Raw genomic sequence first — 21,404 nt, 5'->3', positions numbered from 1 at the left:
TGTTAGGTCACGGCTTTTGAACACAGAGCTCATAGTTAAGAATGCACTTTTTGCCTTTCCGATGTGACATCTAATCTCTTGAGTATTATCCCACGACTCATTGATTATAGTTCCCAAATAGTTGTATTGTGATACACGTTCAATTCTCATTTGGTTCACATACAGATTTGCTCCAGTTATGTTTTGCTTGCAGATGAGCATTAGCTTGGTTTTGCTGGTGTTTATATCTAGTCCACATGTTCTACTTGTTTCCGTTATTTTGTTCATTAAGTTTTGCAGCCCTTCTATGGTATTGGAAAACGCTATTGTATCATCTGCATACCGCCGCAGGTTACTGAGCTTGACTCCATTTATTGAGATGCCTTCATTAACTTCTTTTAGAGCCTCTTCAAAAATGTGCTCTGCTTACAGATTGAATATCAGCGGTGAAATTATGCATCCCTGTCTCCCTTCCCTTAAGATTTTGACCTGATCTGTATATCATCTATTCGGAGCACTACTAATTCCAATACAGGTTAGCTATTATTTTCAGATCTCTTCCGTCGATCCCTGTCCTTTTCAGCACATCCATCATTTGTTCATGTCGGACTCTATTCGAAAGCCTTCTTGTAGTCAATCAACATGCACAAACATCACAGCTGACATCTCTACATTTCTGAAACAACACCTGCACGCTAAATAAAGCCTCCCTCGTACCAACGGCGTTCACAAATCCAAACTGATTGGGCGCAATTTGTTCTTCGGTAAATTCTATTGTGGATGACTTTTAAAAACAGCTTGAGAAGATGGCTCATTAGGCTTATGGTCCTATATAGTCTTCACAAACTTTTGCTCCTGGTTTTTTAGGCAACGTGGTCATGTCATTAAATATTTCAGCTGTTTTAATTTGTTCTGCACCTAATAGCTTTAGCAGTTCTGCAGGAATTTAATCAAATCCCGGTGCCTTTCCATCCTTCATTTGTCTGATTGCTGCCGTTACTTCTTCTGGTAGGATTTCGGGACCTAAATTATCTTAAATGGTGGGTTCTTGTCCTGTTAAAAGGTTGTGGAAAATTTTTCCCAGTTATTCTTACCATACTTTATTTTTATCTTGTTTGGTTATGGCAAGATTGCCTCCATCATCTGTTATTTCTACATCTAACCATTTCAGCTTATACAAATTTTTCTTTCATATCTCTAATAGAAACTATACAGGGTGTCCAGAAACTCTACCGACAAACGAAGACAAGAGATTCCTCAGATAATTTTAAGATGTTCTAACCCAATTCACCTAGTCCGAAAATGCTTTCTAAAGCAAGCCGCACACCAAAGAAACATGTTTCATGAAAATAAAACACTGCTAAACAAATCTCAAAGTCCGCCTACCAATGAAACGAGTGTGATTCATGCTTATGACACATTTTTATTTTCGGAGAGTTTCATAAATGGCCGGACGTATATTTGTTTAGCAGTGTTTTATTTCCATGAAACGTAATTTACGTTTCATGGTTCTTCGATGTGCGGCCTGCCTTAGGGAGCTAGAGCTTAATATGGCGTCTTGTAATTAGTTTTTCTTAAATAACTCCAGAACGCTTCTATTGAGAAAAACGAAAATTGGTACACATATTTATCTTTCGGACATAAATCGACTCCATGTATTGCGAATTTCTAGTACCAGTCATAGGAGTCCGTTTTGGGTAGGGCAACAGTTATTTTATCGTATAGTCTTTTATCTTTCATTTTTACGCATTTTTGACTCTGGATTATTAAATTGTGAGGTATTCTACAACTAAAAGGTACTCTTGTTTTAGGTCGATAGGATACACCGTTTTCTAGAAAAATCGGTTTTAAAATTTTTCTTCTATTTTTTGTTTTCAAAAAAAATTAATCTACTATATTAATACTAGACTTAATACTATTTAGAAATCCGAAAACTGGTATGTTTATTTATATTTCAGAGATAAATCGATTTTATTAATTGCGAATTTCTAGTACGGGTGATATGTGTCCGTTTTGGGTAGGTCAACGGTTATTTTATTGCATAACATTTTTGTCTTTAATTTTTAAGCATTCTTGACTCGAGATGTTATGAGGTATTCTAGTACTAAAAGTTACTCTTGCTTTAAGTTGGTAAAATACACCGTATTTTTTTGGAAATTTTTTTCAATTTTTATTCAAATTCAAAAAACGAAAAATTTTCAAATCGATTTTTCTAGAAAACCGTGTGTCCTAACGACTTAAACCAAGAGTACCTTTAAGTACTAGAATCCCTCAAAATTTAATAATCCAGTGTCAAAGATGCTTAAAAGTTAAAGACAAGAGAGTTATGTGATAAAATAACCGTTGCCCTGCCCAAAACGGACGCCTATGATTGGTACTAGAAATTGGTAATGGATGGAATCGATTTATCTCTGGAAGATAAATATACGTACTGATTTTCGTTTTTCTAAATTGAAGCGTTCTGGAGGTATTTAAGAAAAACTAATTAAAAGACGCCATCTTCAAAGAGTTCTAGCTTCCTTAGGAAGCATTTTCGGACTAGGTGAATTGAGCTAAATTGTCTTAAAATTATCTGAAGAATCTCTTGTCCTTGTTTGTCGGTAGAGTTTCTGGACACCCTGTACTTATTGTATTTCTATAAAATGTATTCGTTAAAGTTAACCTTATAATATATTTTCATCGAAAATTCACTCACGAATGACCGTCATTTTCCCGCACAGAAACACGCCAGATGTACCACGTTGTGGCAGAGTACTCAATTTGTTACAATTTTATAATAATTGATGTATATATTTTTAATGAACTGTTCAGTATGAATTTAAAAAATAAATTATTAATTATAAAATGTCTGTTATTTTCCATAATGAATATCCTGAAAAATATGAAAGCCAAATATCAGGTATAAATTCAACTTTTAATTTTATAAGATACGAAAAAATGACTAATAAAGTAAAAAAATCGTAAAATTGGCGAAAGGATTTAGTGTCTCCAGTCACATAAACCCAAATTATTTTCAAAAGTACGCCCGAAACTAGGCAACATTTATTACACCTCAAAACAAGAAAGGTTCCTGTAATTTAATATATGTAGTTCGGCTACTGTCTAATAGATGGCGCTGCGGCAAGACTTCGTCTCACATCACACAATAGATCTCAACCAAGAGATCTTCTCCAAACAGAAACTAGCAAAGTAAATCTTCTCGGGGGATTGGAAGACAGTTTAGCTGGATTTTTGTTTGAGCCCACCCACCCTTTTATTTCCCACCTTTTTGATGTTTTACTTAAGTAGCAAAACTTCGCGATTATCGTATATCATGTAAGTGTCCCCATCTTTTGGGGGGCCACTCGACTATAGATTTAAGAGGAATATTTTTAACAGTATTTGGGCACTAATACTTAATTTTATTTTTGAATCTGTGTTTTTTTTCATCTATTGGGGAGCCCCTCATATTTTAGAATATTTTTAACATTATTTGGGTACAAATATTTAACAATTTTATTTTTGAATCTGCGTTTTTCCATTTATTGAGGGGTCCCTCAACTATACGTTTCAGAGAAACTTAGAATATTTTTAACATTGTTTGGGTACTAATATTTTATTTTTGATTCTGCGTTTTTCTCGTACTGTTGTACGCAAGTGGATTGATCATTTGAATTCGTCTCAAGATATCCGTTATATGGAGAGATGTGAACTCTGCTCTCTATTTAATGAGGAGAATAAAACAATCAAATTTATTACATTAAATTTTATTGAACTAGGAAACTAATATTTTACAGTTGCTATAAATATTATATATATATACATGGACGTAAATTTTAAAATATTCAAAAATTACAGACAATAACGGTACATTCCATGTCAGATCAATCGGACAAAAACTTTTGGATCTTCGATTTTTCTGAAACTTAGTGTATAGCTTATGCGGGACGTAAAAATAAGACAAAGGTCAAAAAGTCTTCTTCTTTTTCTCAAAATGTTATTTTATTCGATTTTACAGGGATTTGGTGTTTATATAAACAAATTTGCATTTTCTATCGTAAAGTATCAATGAAAAACATAATACAGTGAATTCTCTCTATAACGAAAACGGATATTACGAGGTTTCGCTTATAACGAGGTACGCTAAATGCTTCATGATATTCCTATTGAACTATAACACCTCTATAACGAGGATTGGTTATAACGGGGAAAAATGCAATCGAAGAATATGTTTCTTTACCTGTTTTTAGCGAAGTAATAAATAACCCAACTGCTGCTTGTATATAGAAATTCCCAACATGTGTTATTATCTAGGCCAGTGGTGTAATAAACACCGCTGCAATAAACTTCTTTCTGTTTATCTATCGACCAATATTGAATACATATTGTAGGAAAGTTACAATTTACAAGGGTACGAAGTTTCATCAGAAGACAATTCAACCTTAAATATCTTATTTTTACATTCCGCAGATGCTATACACCAATTTTCAGAAAAATCGGAGATCCAAAATTGAGTGACTTGAAATGGAATCACCCCTACATAGAATTAACAAAGATTGTACACTACCAGTATACCTAATCCTAAAGTAAAAAAAAAAACTAATTTAACATAAAATCTGTGACAAAATGATTAAATTATTAACATAACTTAGTCAATGAGAACATTTTACATACGAATTAAGTAAAATTGAACCCAGTTTTCAGCCAAGGCTCAGGTTTCTACCTCAGCGACTCCACCATTCATTACCTGCAAAGAATAAAAATAATTAGAAATGAACTTAAAATCAATATTAGACCTTGGGCCCACATTCAAAAAAAAAAAAATTATTACTTCTCTCATGAGACTTTTTTTATTCAATTATTCACGTCGAGTACAACTTTTTTGTTTCGGAAAATTTTCGGGATGGGGGTCTTTTGTAAATATAGAGGTTTTTGCTACATCTGTCAATTGGAATACGCTTAAAAATTTGTCAGACAATATTACCAATGAATTATAGGTACTTTTATCAAAAAATCCTTCAAAAAAATCAGCATTTCGTCGCCAACACAAGAAAAACACGTAACTCCATTTTCCTAAATTTTTCAGGAGCCTAAAAAGAGTAACATGCAACATTAGAAGAACATGTAACTGCTTTTCTAGTATACATTTTAAAATTATAAATAAATCTACATTTAAATGATGTATTATTTGTCGGATGGCTAGAATACACGATTGGCTAATGGATGGCAGTAAAATCTCATTTTAAGTAAAAATTGGAATTATGCGGTTTTCTTGTGTTGACGACGATTTATGACCCCATAGTGCGAAACCCATATTTGGGGGGACGCACTCATCATAAAGAGATATACAATTTATACTCACACAGCTGATTTTTGCATGATTGTTTGATAAAAATATTTACAATTAACTGGTAATATTGTCAAACTGCCAAGATAAGAGTTGACAACCAGGGTTGCGTGCTGTCTCCACTACTTTTCAATGTCTACAGTGAAGCGGTATTTCAAGAAGCGCTCTCAAATTCAATAGAAGGTATATCTATCAATGGAGAAGTTTTGAACAACTTACGTTTTGCAGACGATACAGTAATAATAACAGATAACAACAATGATTTACAGAACGTAATGCAACGCCTTAATGAACGCTGTCATGAGTACGGACTGAAGATGAATTTAAAGAAAACTAAATGCATGATCATAACTAAATCAGCACACGTAAACATCCAATTAACTATTGAAGATACTGTGATTGAGAGTGTGGATAACTACAAATACTTAGGAACATGGATAACATCAAATGTAGACCAAACCAAAGAAATTAAGACACGTATTGAAATAGCACGTGCATCATTCATTAAACTTAAAAAGTTTCTTTGTTGTCGGGATATAAGGTTAGAACTACGCCTAAGGATGCTTCGATGTTACGTGTTCTCTACTCTTCTTTATGGCTTGGAAGCGTGGACGTTGAAACAAGTCCATTTGAATAAGTTTGCCACCTTTGAATTTTGGTGTTACAGAAGAATCCTACGAATATCATGGATTCAAAGAATGTCGAATGTGGAAGTAACAAGAAGGATAGGAAATCAACCGGAAATAATACTAACTATCAAAAGACGAAAACTTGAGTACTTGGGACATGTGATGAGAGGGCAAAAATACGCATTATTACAACTTATTATGCAAGGCAAAATCCGAGGAAAGCGAAATGTGGGAAGACGAAGAACATCCTGGCTTAAGAACTTACGGGAATGGTTCGAATGCAGTAGTGTAGAGATATTTAGAGCGGCAGTCAACAGGGTCCGCATTGCCATGATGATTTCCAACCTTCGATAGAAGATGGAACTTAAAGAAGAAGAAGGTAATATTGTCACACAAATTTTTAGGGGAACTCCAGTTGTCAGACTTGGGGCTTGCTTAGGCAGGACCATCTCTATCTGCTCTGACAGCCAGGCAGTGCTAAAGGCTTTGGAAGCGCTTAAGATCAGCTCTAAGCTGGTTCTTGAGTGCAAGAGAGCACTGGATGGTGTTGCTCTGACCAAGACGGGGCTCATCCTCTCTGCCTGTGGGACCCGAACCTGTGATTGAGGTGCCTTCAGTACTCTGGTCAGGGTAGTCTTCAGTTGTGGAGGTTGGAGACAGGCCAGGCTCCACATAGGGCCATCCAAAAGTTTGACAGGCCAGGCTCCACATAGGGCCATCCAAAAGTTTTACAGCCCAACTGCTTCTTCTAGATCATACAAACGGGCCACTGTAGACTCCGACAGCACCCTTATCTGCTTGGACTGGCGGATGGCTTACGGTGCCGTCTATGTAATGAGGAGGATGAAACCTCCTCACATATTCACTGGGAGTGCCCGGCATTGGCCTATCGGAGGTGGTAGATTCTGGGATCGGCATCTATGAAGCAAGCCGGGTGAGGGAGTTGCCTTTTAAGAGACTTGCGGCTTTCTGTGAAGCCATAAGGTTTCTGGGGGACTAGCATGGGAGCCTGGTGCAGCGTGGGCCACAGAAACGCTGAATACCAGGTTCTTATGGACCTGGTCCGTAAGATAGGGGTGATACAATGGACCTGCCATAGGAGGTCTAAGTGGCTGAAGGGCTCACAAGTGGGCCCTGCCCTGATGTACCAAAACCAATGTTTTCAAAATAAAGAGTTGTCTGAAATAGTGAATGACTGAATAAAAAGTCTCATAATGGAGGTAATAATTTTTTTTAAGTGTGGGCCCAAGACCTATAATGTTTCTTAATGAAAATCTTTATTTACAAAAAAAAAACAACAAACTCAGGAAACAATTAAACACAGAAATACTACATAGAGGAATGAATAACCAGCAGACTAAACGAAGAAAGAACCACAAATGTTAACTGGAATAATAGTGGGAAGCATAAAATAAACAGTTTTAAACACGAATAAACTAACCTTAATGAAACTTAAATCTTCTGCGGCACTACAGCTCAAATTGAGCCTTGACCTCCTTTATTTTTTGCCTCCACCCTTACTTGTCTGTGGCTGCTCTTCTCCATACAGGGACTCCTAAAATGACTTGTGCATCATTGTTTACTCTGTCTTCCCAGCGCTTTCGTGGCTTTCCAACCGGTCTCTTTCCCTGCATTCTAGCATTCAGTACTCTTTTTGGTAGCCTATCCTCTCCCATTTTTATCACATGTCCGGCCCATTGCAATATTTGTATTCTAATGAAGTCTGACAAGGGTGTTTCCTTATAAAGTTTATAAAACTTGTTATTGTATCGACTTCTAAAGATTCCGTGTTCCCTCACTGGTCCTAGTATTCTCCTCAGTATTTTCCTTTCGAATGTTTGTAGTTTGTTTTTGGATGTTTCTTTCAGGACCCAGGCTTCACTGTCATAGCATGCTATTGGTTGAATTCATGTTTTATAGATTCTCATCTTTGTATTTCAGTGGACCCTTTTAGACCGAAATATATAGGAGAGGGCAAAATAAGCTCTGTTTGCCTGCGTTATTCTCTTCAATATTTCTCAATCTTTTGATCCATCTGCATATATTTCTACTCCCAGGTATGTAAACTTTCCAACCGTTTTAATGTCATCTTCACATTTTGTGAGACTATTTCTTCAGTCATTATTTTTGTTTTTTTCTGTGTTAATTTCCAGACCCAGACCTAGCCTTTTTGTATGTATTTTTAACTTTGTGTATGTTTACTGTGCTCCTGTTGATGTTCTACTCATAATATTAATATCATTGGCATAAGCAGCCAGTTGGACCATTCAGTTGGTCAGTAGGTTTCCTTGTCCAGTTTACATTTGCCTAACCACATACTCCAGTGCCAGGTTTAACAATATTGGGGTCATCTCCCTGCTTTAGTCCCTGCGAAATTTTGAAAAGAAGTCTAAAGGTGGGAAACTATGTAATGTTAATTATCGATAATTTTCACCTCTACCAGTTTAATCTCTTTTTATTTCACAATGTAATTATGTTTTCCATCTTTTACGTTATTTTGCTGGTTATTGACGTGCTTATCAGTGTATATGAGGAATGTATAACGAATTCTATATATTATGAGTAATGTCAAAAAGCAACAGAAGTAATTGACGGGCTTGGTGCAACAACCGTCCACATGCACATTGCATAGTTTTGAGGAAAATGTGCATATGTCGATCGTAAGGACTATGCTATTAATATTTTGGTGCAATAATCGTCCACATTGTTGTAAATTGAATTTCTTACACACCATGTGTACAGTTTTTGCTCCAAACTGTGTTGAGGTATTTTTGAAAGAAGAAATGCCATAAATTTAATTTCAAAAAGTGTCTGACCGGTTATTGCAACAAGCCCTTCAACTATAAAAATAACAATGAAAAATTTAACAAATAATAGTAGCAGACAAGAATACATAGAACTGAGGAATATTATGAAAAGAACATACAAAGACAAAAAAAGAAAATACAAGGAAAACAAACATACAAGGAGATAGAAGAAAAATCAGAAAAATAAACAATACATAAAAAATTAGGAAATAAGTGAACCAGGGCACAAACGAACGAACATACAAACTTTGCAAATTTATAAATGAAAAGTGAAAAGTTTTCGTTCAAAAACTAAAGAACGGAACAGCTGCAGGTAAAAATGAGATACTAAATAATCCCTTGAAACAATAAAATACATTAAACCTACCTAGTTCCTTTCTAAAGGACACAATCAGTAGCCTAAGTAACAAAGTAGTATTACAACAGAAAATGAACAAAACCTTACCTTTTATAAAGACTCGTTCAAAATCAATTGTGAAAAGATCTTGGGGAAGGGAATTCCTCTCTTCTTATATTCAATTTTGCTTGGAATATACATCCATAATATCCAATTTCTAAAAAGAGAAAAAAAAAGCTAGTTCATAATTCAATTAAATGTATACATTAATAATAAATTTAACCCTTTCTTAACATGCTGTGATTTTCTTGAAAATTTCATTGAATTTAAAATTTTTGTAATCATTTCCCCATGCCAGAACTTAATTCCAAAAGTTTGACACTTGACAGCTGACAATCGATCGACGCGCAGGGCCCAGAGCACGCCAAATAGAATTCTATTTTGCTGACGTCACAAAATAGAATTTCATAATGGGAGAATAGACGATTGCTAGGCAACGTGACGTCACTAAAATAGAATTCTATTTGGCGTGCTCCCGCACCTGGTCAGCTTAACGGCAAGACATGGGGTGCGTTCGGACGACCACAGCGGCTGGACAGCTGAGCCAGCAGTAGCTGTCAGACGTCACCGCTGGAAGTCAGCCGCTGAGAGATTTACTAAGCTTTCCCTATCACGGCTGGATACAACCACTCAGCCGATTTCTGCTGACAGCCAGCCGCTATGGTCGTCCGAACGCACCCAATGAACTAATTTTCGGACGTGTCTACTCGCCCACACAGCCGGAATGGTAGGGGAGCCCAAGCGGGGATTTTTGCAGTTACTCGAGCGCGTCAGATTATTACATGGGGTGAAACCTTGTACCCTGAAAATGTACCTATACCATATATTGGCTCTTAATGCAGGGGCATTCGTTAAGGGGGGCGGGGGCGAAAAAAATCTATCCTTACAAAAACTCAAAATCATCAGATTAACATAAGTTAAGTACATGTAAAACAGATTTTTTAAAATGAATGACAGATCGAAAAACTACAAAATATGTCCTTAATATTTTTCAAAAATCTATACTCCAAACACTACTTCCGGGGGGGGGGGAGGAATTTAATAGTTTAAATAGAATCCAGCGATATTTCGCGAAATGAACATCAGATCGAAAAATGGAAAATAAATACACTTATTCAATATTTTTGAAAAAGATATCCAATGGCACCAACACGACCCCCCACGGAAGTAGGGTGGGGGTTACTTTAAAATCTTAAATGGGAGCCACCATTTTTTATTGCAGATCTGGATTCTTTACGTAAAAATAAGTAACTTTTATTCTCAAGACATTTTTTCGAATTATGGATAAATGGCGCTATATTCTAAAAAAAAACGATCGATGCAAATGGAAAGTTAAATTAAAAATGGACAAGTCTCCACTAAAATGGAAAACTATTATACTTAGCTTGTTTTGGATTTAGGACCTACTCTTCACAACCCAATAGGTCCCCAAAGCGCTCGAGAGACTGCACATTTAGCATACTTTGCTCTCCTACCAGAATAATTGTGAAAATTTATTTCAGCAAATATTTTTTATTCAATCAACTAAAGTAGACTTTTATAGATGTAAAATACATCAGTATTTTTTATTTTAATCAAAAAAATCAATGAATAAGACTGCTAAAGAACCCTTATGAAAGCCTTTCAACTATAAAGAATATAATGGGCGTAAGATCTCAATATACATTGAATCACAACAAAATATAAGTTATTGCAAACAAAATAGAATAAATTGGTATTCGATTTCAAATCAGGCAAATCAACGATTAATAAAGGAATATTCTTGTTCTCATGATCATTTTTCAGTGCGTCATTAATTATGACGTCATATACTGTATTGGGTGTGTCGAGACTTATTTCATGTAATTATTGACGAATCTGACAGATGCCACAATCGTACTTAGGTAGGTATTTTTTATAAAGGGGAATAAAATTAAAAAGTAAACAATATTGTTAATTAAATTTATAAATATGGAAACATTAAAAAATGACACAAAACTGTCCATAAACTGTGTTTTTGTCTTCTTCTCTAGGTGCTGTCTCCGCTTCAAAAGTTAGCAATCATCAAAGAGATCTTTATTTCTGAAACAGCGGCTCTAAATAATTCATTGTTATTACATCCAAACCAGTTCCTAAGGTTCTTCAGCCATGAGTTACGTCTCCTTACTATGGATCTTTTTCTTGCATAATGACCTGGAGTATTAGATATACATCTCTCATCACATGTCCCATATATCTCAGTTTTCTTCCTATTTGTTAGTTCTCGTTCCTTATGCGTAAGTCTCATTACCTCCACGTTGGCTATTCTATCTACTCATGAGATATTTAGCACTCTTCGGTACAAATCGAATGTCTCTAGTCTCCTCACGCCAATGACTAACTTGTAACGAACTAAATTCTAAACCAAAACACAAAATAATGCACAAAGACGTTGTGAAACACAAGTGAAGTCGAATTCGAAATTTCAAAATGACAGGTACACAAAATACTGACCTGAATAATAACCGTCACTTGACTCTTTGACACTTCTAAAAAATGGCCAAAATGGACGAAGTTTTTGTCAAATGTTCGTAATACGTGTATTTGATTGGCTAGAAAAAACGCGCATTCTAAATATCAACGAATCAAAGGTAGGTTAGGAATAGACATCTTATGTATATAACCATTGTAATGCTGCATTATTTTTGTGTTTAATCACGGAGCTACCGCTTTTTCCGTCTCATCTAACTTAATGCATTAGAGAGAAATCGAAAAACTGTGACGCACTGAAAAATGATCATGAGAACAAGACTATCTATGCTACTATAGTATGTGGTCTACCTGTGCAGAATAAGCTAATGGACCGATATAGTCGTGACGTCAAAACGTCAAAAAAAAAGGTTTCCAAACATGTGTCTAGGTACACGCTAAAATGTACTCAAATAAAAAGGTTAAACTTCATCAAGCTAGTGACTATTTAGCGTGGGCAGTGACTGTATATTTTGATACACGCTATTTTGATATGTTTAGTGTTTGTTTGATAGAACAATATTTGTTATGACGTTTAATTCTACCTAACTTTTTTATTTGCGTACACGTTAGCGTATACCTAGACACAGCGTGTTTGGAAAACTTTTGACGTCAGACTATCACGGTCCATTGTGTGGCTTATTCCTACAGACAAGGCGAAAACGGCGGGTTCGTTGGAAGAAATATCCTTATGAGATTTTTTGCATAATCACATTCGTGAGACACCCCAGAATAAGGTTCAAGAAGTCGCCCACGCGAAAAGTGGTCCAAATTTTTTTTAACCATTTTTTTAATCAAATTGTAAAAAATTAATATTTCCGGTGCGGACAAATTTTTTTTAGGTTTTTTGGACCATTCTGAACAAAAAAGGTCGATTGTAATTTTTTTCTAAAGTTGATCGAAAAAAAAACGAAAAATGGCGATTTTTAAGGCTTAATATAACTCGGTTAAAAGTCATTATGAAAGTCAGAAAAAGACTAAATAAAAGTTTAAAGCCCCCCCTACATGATCCTGAAGAGACGTGCGTCATTAATTTATTACTAAGCTGTTATTTTTAATTATTAACAATGAGCGGTAAGATCGTATTGACGCGGGTGTAAATGTGTGCGAGTAAGATTGAACTGCCGGAATGGCATCGCTTTCGCACTCATCATTGACGGCCGCCTAAAACGTGCATGGCGCTCATTATTATTACATACTTAAAAATAACAGCTTAGTAATAAAATACAATTGACAAAAATTTCTTCAGGATCTTGTAGGGGGCTTTAAACTTTAATTTAGACAATTTTTACCATTCATAATAACTTTTAACGGATAGTTATTAAGCCTTGAAAATCTCAATTTTTCGTTTTTTTTTCAATTTTAAATTGCTTATAACTCAAAAACGATAAACTTTAGAGAAAAATTATGAGAGACCCTTTTTTGTCCAGAATGGGTTCAAAAAACCTAAAAAAAAATGTCCGGGCCGAAAATATTGATTTTATTTTTGCAATTTGATTAAAAAAATTTGGATCACTTTTCGCGTGGGCGACTTCTTGACCTTATTCTCACGATAAAAGCACCAAAATTAAGTATTTTACATAATGACCTGTTAGGCAAAAACATATATTCTAATGGTACTCACCTCAATTGATTTTTGTAAGGAAGCAATTATATTGATGAGGCTATCAACCCTCTCTAATAATGAATTATCTTCAAGAAGGCAGGCAGAGCTCAGCTAGAATTTCCACTTCTGCTGTTGTGACATCTTCAGCGATGAATTCTGTAACAGAAATAAATTCAATTTAGCTTGCGTCTCATGCATTTGCAACGAGCCAACTTACATGAGTACCTTGGTATTCCTTTAACATACGCCCTGTGATTCCATGTCTCTCAAATGAGCTCAATATCTTGGGTTTCTGGTAAAACTCCTACCCCCTGCATTTTCGATGTAGCATTAGAGTACCAAATATCTCTAAATATTTCTGTTGAAGCAAGATTTTACTGTTCTACGTGAAAAATTTGGGTACCCAATATGGCTTAGGTTTCTGTTGGAGCTCTAGATTGAAAACTGGGATAATCAACATAGCTAATGTTAATGTATTACACTGGATGAAATAATCCTTCCCAAGATTCTCTTTTTGCTCTTCTTGTCTCTTAGTTATATTCTGCAAGAGTTTTTCTGTATGTTTTGTACTTCCCCAATTTCTTTCTTTATTTGATAGGCCCTTTACTTGTTCTTTTTAGGTTTTCCAGTGTTCTATTCCACAAAGGCATTTTTCTTCTAATTGTTTTAGGCTCGACTGGGTAGTTTATATTTTTTTATTTAACATACGGCTTATATTACAGAATAAGTTTTAAATTTACATTATAAAATACATTACAAATGTATGTCCAGTTTTTTATACATTCTATGACATCTCAATCAAAATGATTTGATATTTTTAATTTTATTTCCTTAATCTTTTGATTTAAGATCAGTTTAACTTCCCAATTTGTGCAGTTTAAATCCCTGTAGATAATCAAGAAAGAAAAGTAAGTGGGAAGAAAGTATCATGACTTGGAATTAAGGATTTGATCATGAGAAGATGTCAGGAGTCAGGAGAAAGTGTTAAAGGTACTCATATAGGCAACACTTACAGAAACATAATTTGTAGATCAGTACTTAAATGTACCATAATCTTTTTTCCAATGGGTTCAAATTTTGTCTCAATTCGTAAGAATTTGGAGATGGAAAAGTGACCTGCAGATTTTAGGGAGACTCAATAAATTGTTTTTGATAGTATTCTGTTAAGACACAGAAAAAGAGGATTTTTCACCAGAAACAGTTTTCAAACGTGAATCTATATATCACAGACATTGCCGAATAGAATCTTGCATAATGCAATGATTGAAAAATGGTAATCTTGATCAGAACATCTATAAATGGCTAAAATTGGTCAAGCAAGGAGAGCAATATTTTGATGTTCTTAATTGTGTAAAAAATGAAATGTCTTCTTTATGAACGGAATCAATATAAATAAATTGCGAGGTGCAATTTGAAAATGAAGTGTTTCTTGGTGTATTCCTCCACCATTCTAGATATTTGTTTCCCATGTTTAAGTGGAGCGATTTGTTATAATATCCCATTCCGAAAAAGGGTGACATTTCAAGTTTCTCAAGCTCTAATACAGATTCAGGATCGACTGCGAATGTTCATAAAACCCCTTTGTCCAAAAATGACGAATCCCAGACTATCCATAGATCTGTTCATGTCCGAGTCCATGGTTACTGATCGTCAGTCTACTAAAAATCCTGTTGACCATTCTTTCCCATGTTCATTAGGTACGAAGATCGTACCATTGCACCTTGCATAGATCTTTCTTCTCCATAGCCTTGAGAGATTCACCATGCCAAGGCGGTAAGGTCTAAATACGATGGAGTGCGACCTGGTGCCCCAAAGGAACCGTTCGCGACACTCTCACCCTAGTGCCTTGTTGCCTTCACCACAGTGTCTCACGGCTTGGCATGGGGATTGTTTATCGACTACCTCCAGCCTATATCCACTGGGTTGTTTCAATAGGGCCACCTGTCACTAGTTGGGAGTACCCAGCAGTCTTGGGACCGTTTAAGGATGTGCAAGGTCCTTGCAAAACTCGTCCCCTGGGATTAATTCTTTCCCTACTCAGCTTTAGGTTGATTAGAAAAGTGACACATCCCTTGGTCCAAGAACGAGTGATAGAATAATGTCAGCGAACTGTAATTGATAAAGAAGTATTGAATGATTTAACTTTTACATGCAAAAGTGGACAAAACCATTCTCCAATAAAAAAATGATGACAAGAAAAGAAAATATACAAGAATGTAAGGACTTCAAGATAATAGTTAGCGAGACAGTAAGCCAACATGTTGCTTGTATTCGACATTGAAGCAAATAAGCAAAACTAAATCAAAATATCTGAGAGGACTCAATTTTAAAAAATTATTTATCTGAAAGTTGTTCTTTAGAATCAATAGAAGGGTATATAGATGAAACAATTCATAACCAACCCATTGGTATTCAGTTTTGATCTGTACGATCTTGAATTTGCACTTTGTTAATTTTTGGGGCATCCACTAGACCTTTTTGTAATTTCTTCCACCTTATGTTGGTCCCGGGCCTAAATGGGAAAACCATAGGTTGTAGCAACAGCATAGGTACCAATGTCACAAGTTCTTCAACCATGAAGTTCATTTTCGTTCTGTACTGTGTTGACCTGCTATTTTCCTTTGCATAATATTTTGTAGCAACCTATATTTGGGACCTTTCATTGCATGTCCGAAATAGTCTAGCTTTCTCTTCTTGATGGTTTTTATACTCAATAGTCTTGCTGAGACATTCTAGTATTGTGGATTTTCGAATCTTCTCCACTCAAGAAACTTTTATTAAAATTGTTCTATATTTTTTAGTCACCATCTCATGGTTAGGGCCGGAACTTTTGATCTATGAAGTAGGTTTTCCTTTAGCCGCCTGCAGTTGCAGGATTGTTTTATTTTGACTTAATCCAACGGTTTAAAACTCGCTCTCTGTAAAAGGAAGTAAGGCTTCCATTCAAGTCGTTTAAGCACTTCTTCAGACTCTTTATCGATCCGAAGACTCACATGCAGTCCTTCATCAGCAGTTGCTTCAGAGCTCAGAATCATCCAAAGGTTGGTCCTGAGACCAGGATTTTGTTTTTCAAGTCGCGCCAAAGGTGCCGTCAAATCATCATTCTTAGTGTTCGGAAGATACATCAACATGCGTACGTATTTTGTGGATTTTGGAAGTTCTTCAGTCTTAACTACCTTCCACGGAGTGTTTTCTTCCAAATAGTCCTTGGTGATACGAAAGGACTCCTCGTCAGCACATATTAACCCATAGTACCCATCCATGAGTCGGTTTTTTTCATAAACAGGAGCAGAAGGAGCTTCATCAATAAGTTTCGTTAAGGCATCTTGTATCGCCCCAACGTCATTCTCAGCCACAATTTTGTCTGGATATTCTCTAGGAATGACTGCTGTCTTTATGGGCGCAGGTTTGCTTCTTTTTGTTAATTCCTTTTCAGTAGTTTCTCTAGTCCGTTTAAGACCCTTTGTGACTTCGGCATAATACGCTGCGTATGGGGTATTTCGAGGTCTAGGAGGCAATTTAAAATTGGTAGTGTCAATGCCCTCTGACCTCATTCTCTGAAGAATCCTCCTCTGACTCCCAGATAATTTTGACCGATCAGTATCTGTCGAATGAGTCTGCGTCACATGCTCACTATATTTATAACCCGATGGGGTGGGCTTGTTCTGTTTTGGAGACCGCCAATAAGCCTCAGTGGATGTATTAGAAGCACTTGATGAGGTGGTAGGTCTTCTTTTCTGAAGGAGGTTAAACACAGTCTGTTCAACGGCCTGTGCGATTTCGGCATTGTCTATAGTAATCTTTTGAGGTTTAGGAGGAAATATGACCTTGGAAGTATCAATTCCTTGTTTCCTCATTCTCCAGAGTTTTCTTCTTTGTGACACAGATGGTCTTTTCTGAGGAGCCTCGAGATTGGTATCTTTCGAATGAGTCTGCATAACGTCCTGAGTATTTTTGTTCTCTTCCAGAGTCCGCCTATAAGCCTCAAAATTATAACTAGTACTATAAGTAGTAGCAGTACTATGAGTATTAGAAGTACCCGATGAGGTGATAGTTCTATCATTAGTTCCAACATTTCTTGGAACATTACTTTGAGGTCTAGGTGGTAATTTGAACTTAGAAGTGTCGATTCCGTCGGCCCTCATTTTTCTAAGCTTCCTCTTCTGTGCCCCAGATATTCTCTGCCGAGGACCCTCAAACCTTTCGCTATCTTTTTTATCAGATTTTTGTTTGTTCTCTTCCAGAGTCCTCCGATAAGCCTCGATATTATAAGTAGTACTATAAGTATTAGTTGGGTACTTCTGTGAGTCCCCTGTGGTTGAATAGTTTTGTTTTCTATAGGATTCCATATTGGTCCCACGAGTACGGGAGAAATAATCAGTACATACCTGCAGCGCTCCCTGTGCCGGTATAAGGCCTAAAATGAAAGGGGGTGTGGCCTGGTGCCCCCAGTCGACCGTTTGAGACAGTTCTATTTAGACACACAACTGCCATGCAGGTATGGGCACGGTACAATTACACCTTTACCTTGTGTGTTGGGGGATTTAGGTTTAGGGGAAAAAGGATGAACGAGGGATAAATTTTTGTTTGCTTTATTCTGAGTGATACATCTAATAGATGCATGAAAATCTATGCTTACACATAAATAAGGAAAAATTGGTTGAAGAAAGCACTAATTTATCTGGATAAATCCTAGATTATCGAAGGACATTTTATATGATAAGTGTTATAGATGATGTAGCAAAAAAAGTGCAGCTACGATATAGCAATTAGCACCTTTAACTTAAACCAATTGAATTCATCTATGCTGAAAAGAAGAGTTATATTATAAGAAACAATACCAAATTCAAGTTAATTCAATTTGTCAACTACTAGATGATTGAATATCAAAAATTTTATCTGGAAATGGGAAAAAGATTAATAAAAACCTTTTCTTGATTCGGAATGTAGGAGAGATGCATCTAAAAGATAAAATGGGTAGAGTTGACCATGTGTTAGCGATATAAGTAGTGGCAGTAGTGGTACCATCTCAGTATTACTGTATGCCAGAGCTTCGTCGGTCAGCATCCAGGTGGCTTGTTTAGGTCAGCAATGGTGAACGTGGTGATTTTTGAATTAAGCCATGAACAGTAATCATGATTTTTTAATAACAGTGATTTTAAACAGTAACTGACCTCAGTATTCACAATAAAAAGTAGTTACAGTATTAATTTATAATAATACATTTGCAATACTAACAAAGACAAAAAATCACAAAGCCTTGTTGAATGCTTTCTCTTGAAATGAGTAATTTTAAAGAATTTTATTTATGTTTTTCGTACCACATCAATCTCGAAAAATTAAAAATTACATATTTATACGATAAGATTGTAATTATCAAAAATTTGGTTAAATACGGGTTATAATTGATTGTTTGATTAGTGTTGTATATTTTGACATAATAGGCATGGTTTTTAGAGTATAATTAACCTCACCCTACAATATATAAAAGCATAAAATATCAACAAAATGCGTTTCGTAAAAGACATCCATGTATACTTATTATATATGACAAATCATCACATTCACCAAAAATATTCGTATTATATAAACACATTTTGTGAGAAAATGACAAATATCTGTTTATTGGTCACAGTTATAAAACTTATCAAGAAATGGTAGTTACAGTGATTTTTAAAATCACTAGTAGTGACATAATGTCCCATCACTAGTTTAGGGACCTGAATCTACATACAAGCCACTTGGATCTGCTTCCACCGCACACCATCGTGGAGGTGAAGTTGGTCTTTAGTGCGGCAAGGGAAGGGCAAATAGAAGAAAATTTCGCTTAGCATAAGATTTGGTCCTGAGAAGAGTCTGGAACAGGACAAAGCGCTAAGCGTACTGAAGCTAGGCAACACTCGAAGAGACAACTGTATCAGAATTTGGAGATGGAAAAGGGAAGAATTTACTCCCAGATTTTGAGGTCTCCATATTCAGAAAATACGAATTTTTTATGAAATATTGCTTAAGCGTGAATTTGTAAATTAGATACATTACGCCGGATTATGTTGAATTAAATGTAGAATGGTAAAATATTTATCAGAATACGTGCAAATTACTAGACACCAAATCTTTAAGACAATAATGGAAAGCTGCTCACTTTATGGCTGAGATGAGGGCATAAATAATAAACGGAAAACAGAATAAATGTAATGGAAATTATGTATTGAATAAGAAGCTGCAGAATAACACTAATGAACAAAGTGAGAAATGAACGAATTAGAGAACTAATAAATACAAACGAGACACTAATGACGAAATATTTTTTTTAAAGCTTTGGATTACTTAATACATGGCGAAATGGAAAAATGAAAATAACTCTGGTATGGAACTTTGTAAGTACACTTTTTTTAAACTTGGAAATAGAAATCAAACTGAAGGGGGGGAAAAGTAGACGTTCTAGATTACAGTGGACCAGACAAATAAAAACAGCAATGGAAAAGAGACCTCACTGAAGAAAATAAATATGACAAGAAGGATGATCTGGGGGATATAAAATCTGTAAGATTTAAGCACTCTTTGACTTAGTATGTTATGAGTCGAAGATGAGTGACCCTCAATAGTATAATAATATTTTCAACAAAATTTAATTTGTCGTAATTTAATAATTATTTGTTTAACAGTATTTAATAATGATTATTTAGTATTTTTGTTATTGTCAGTATATTCCATTTTCATTACATATTTGTAAAAATATAAGTAAACATATTTGTATAAATAAATGGCTATTGGAATTTGGTGAAGTGCAAATAGAATATGCATAGAATATGCAGTGTTAATTGTGTAAAAAATGAAATTTCTTCTTTATGAAGAGAAACTATTATAAATAAATTGGGGGCTATAAATTGGATACAAGAAATTGATGTGGGTATATTTATAAAATTATAACATGTTAGGAACAAGGTGTTGAAAAATGAAAAAGATGAAAATTATCACATTTTATGTTCGAAGACTCTTTTCAAAGATGTAAAATAAAATTCAGAACACTGGTAAAAGATAAAACAGAAAATTTCAGAGAATAGATTTATATATAGCTGAAACCAGTACAAACGAGTGAATTAGAAAAAGGAAACAAAAGATATGGAGTTACAAGGAATGAAAATGAAGACTTTAAGGTCAAAATATACTGAACAATTGTGTTTATTACGAAGGTGCACCAAACGTAGTCAACTTTGCAATTCCTTGTAGCAATATTACGCAAATTTCAATATTTCCTTGATTTATAAATGTATCTTCAACAGGCTTACATATAATCAAAGGAAAGGGAACACCCATCCACTAAGCCATAAAAAATTTGGACTTTTTAATACCCCCCAACCCCTTTATCAAATCAATGCCCTCCCTCAGGTTGATGTAGCATGGCCCCTTTCCCCCTACTCCCTGTAGTATACCACCCTCCCTCTTCTCTACAACATAGCTTATGGATGTTCCTTAGGCTAATAAAGTAATTTTTGGAATTCATTTAAAAAGTATACCACTCAAAACCAGATAATAATTTACTTTAACAAAATATTGACATTCAAACAATATTGCAATTGTATAGCAAATTGCCTACAGTTGATGCAAAAAACATAAAATGAGATTTTCAGAAGTGGTCAAATATTAGTCAACCCCCATGTAAGGGAGTTGGTAAATATTTGTCAAATAAAAAGAGTAAAATATTATGCCTACACAATGTTACATTGTACTCCAGTACATGAAAGTGATATCCTTTACATCCTCATTGATGGAGTCCATTATCATCCAGCCTCAAAGGTCCACTGCTGAACAAAGTCCTCTTCCTCATGTTATCCATGTCATCCATGCTTGTGTTGAATTGGCTCTACTGCTATTCTAGATGCTCCATAGTCCTCTTGTCTCTGCCTATGTTCTCCATCAACTGTAAAGAATATGTATTTATCACATATACTCCATTTAAGAACAAATATTTTATGTAAATAATAGTCCAATAGGGAACTTACATTTTTTTTTATTAGATAATAATGTACAGTTTTGTTTAAAAATGAGATTTCCAAAATTTCACTCTTCAAAAACTCCTAATAACTTAGAAATACATAATTAAATTCTTCTGCAGTATAAAATAGTTCAAACGGCAAATTATGTTTTTTAAAATATTATCTATTATTGGGTT

The 21,404-nt window shown here is 35.2% G+C and overlaps 1 protein-coding gene across 1 annotated transcript; it reads right to left on the bottom strand.

The window, feature by feature from the left end:
- Positions 1–3,709: 3,709 nt before the first annotated feature.
- On the bottom strand, positions 3,710–20,541 carry LOC114324927 (uncharacterized). The gene is made up of 4 exons (XM_028272852.2): positions 13,449–20,541; positions 13,250–13,387; positions 9,187–9,295; positions 3,710–4,705 (listed from the first exon to the last, which is right to left on the bottom strand). The coding sequence occupies exon 1, from the start codon at positions 17,578–17,580 to the stop codon at positions 16,123–16,125; it is 1,458 nt and encodes a 485-aa protein (XP_028128653.1). The 5' UTR covers positions 17,581–20,541; the 3' UTR covers positions 3,710–4,705; positions 9,187–9,295; positions 13,250–13,387; positions 13,449–16,122.
- Between the last annotated feature and the right edge of the window lie 863 nt (positions 20,542–21,404).

This window comes from Diabrotica virgifera, chromosome 9, assembly GCF_917563875.1.
Source record: "Diabrotica virgifera virgifera chromosome 9, PGI_DIABVI_V3a".
NCBI classification, from domain to species: domain Eukaryota; kingdom Metazoa; phylum Arthropoda; class Insecta; order Coleoptera; family Chrysomelidae; genus Diabrotica; species Diabrotica virgifera.
This window is presented reverse-complemented; position numbering and strand designations above follow the sequence as displayed.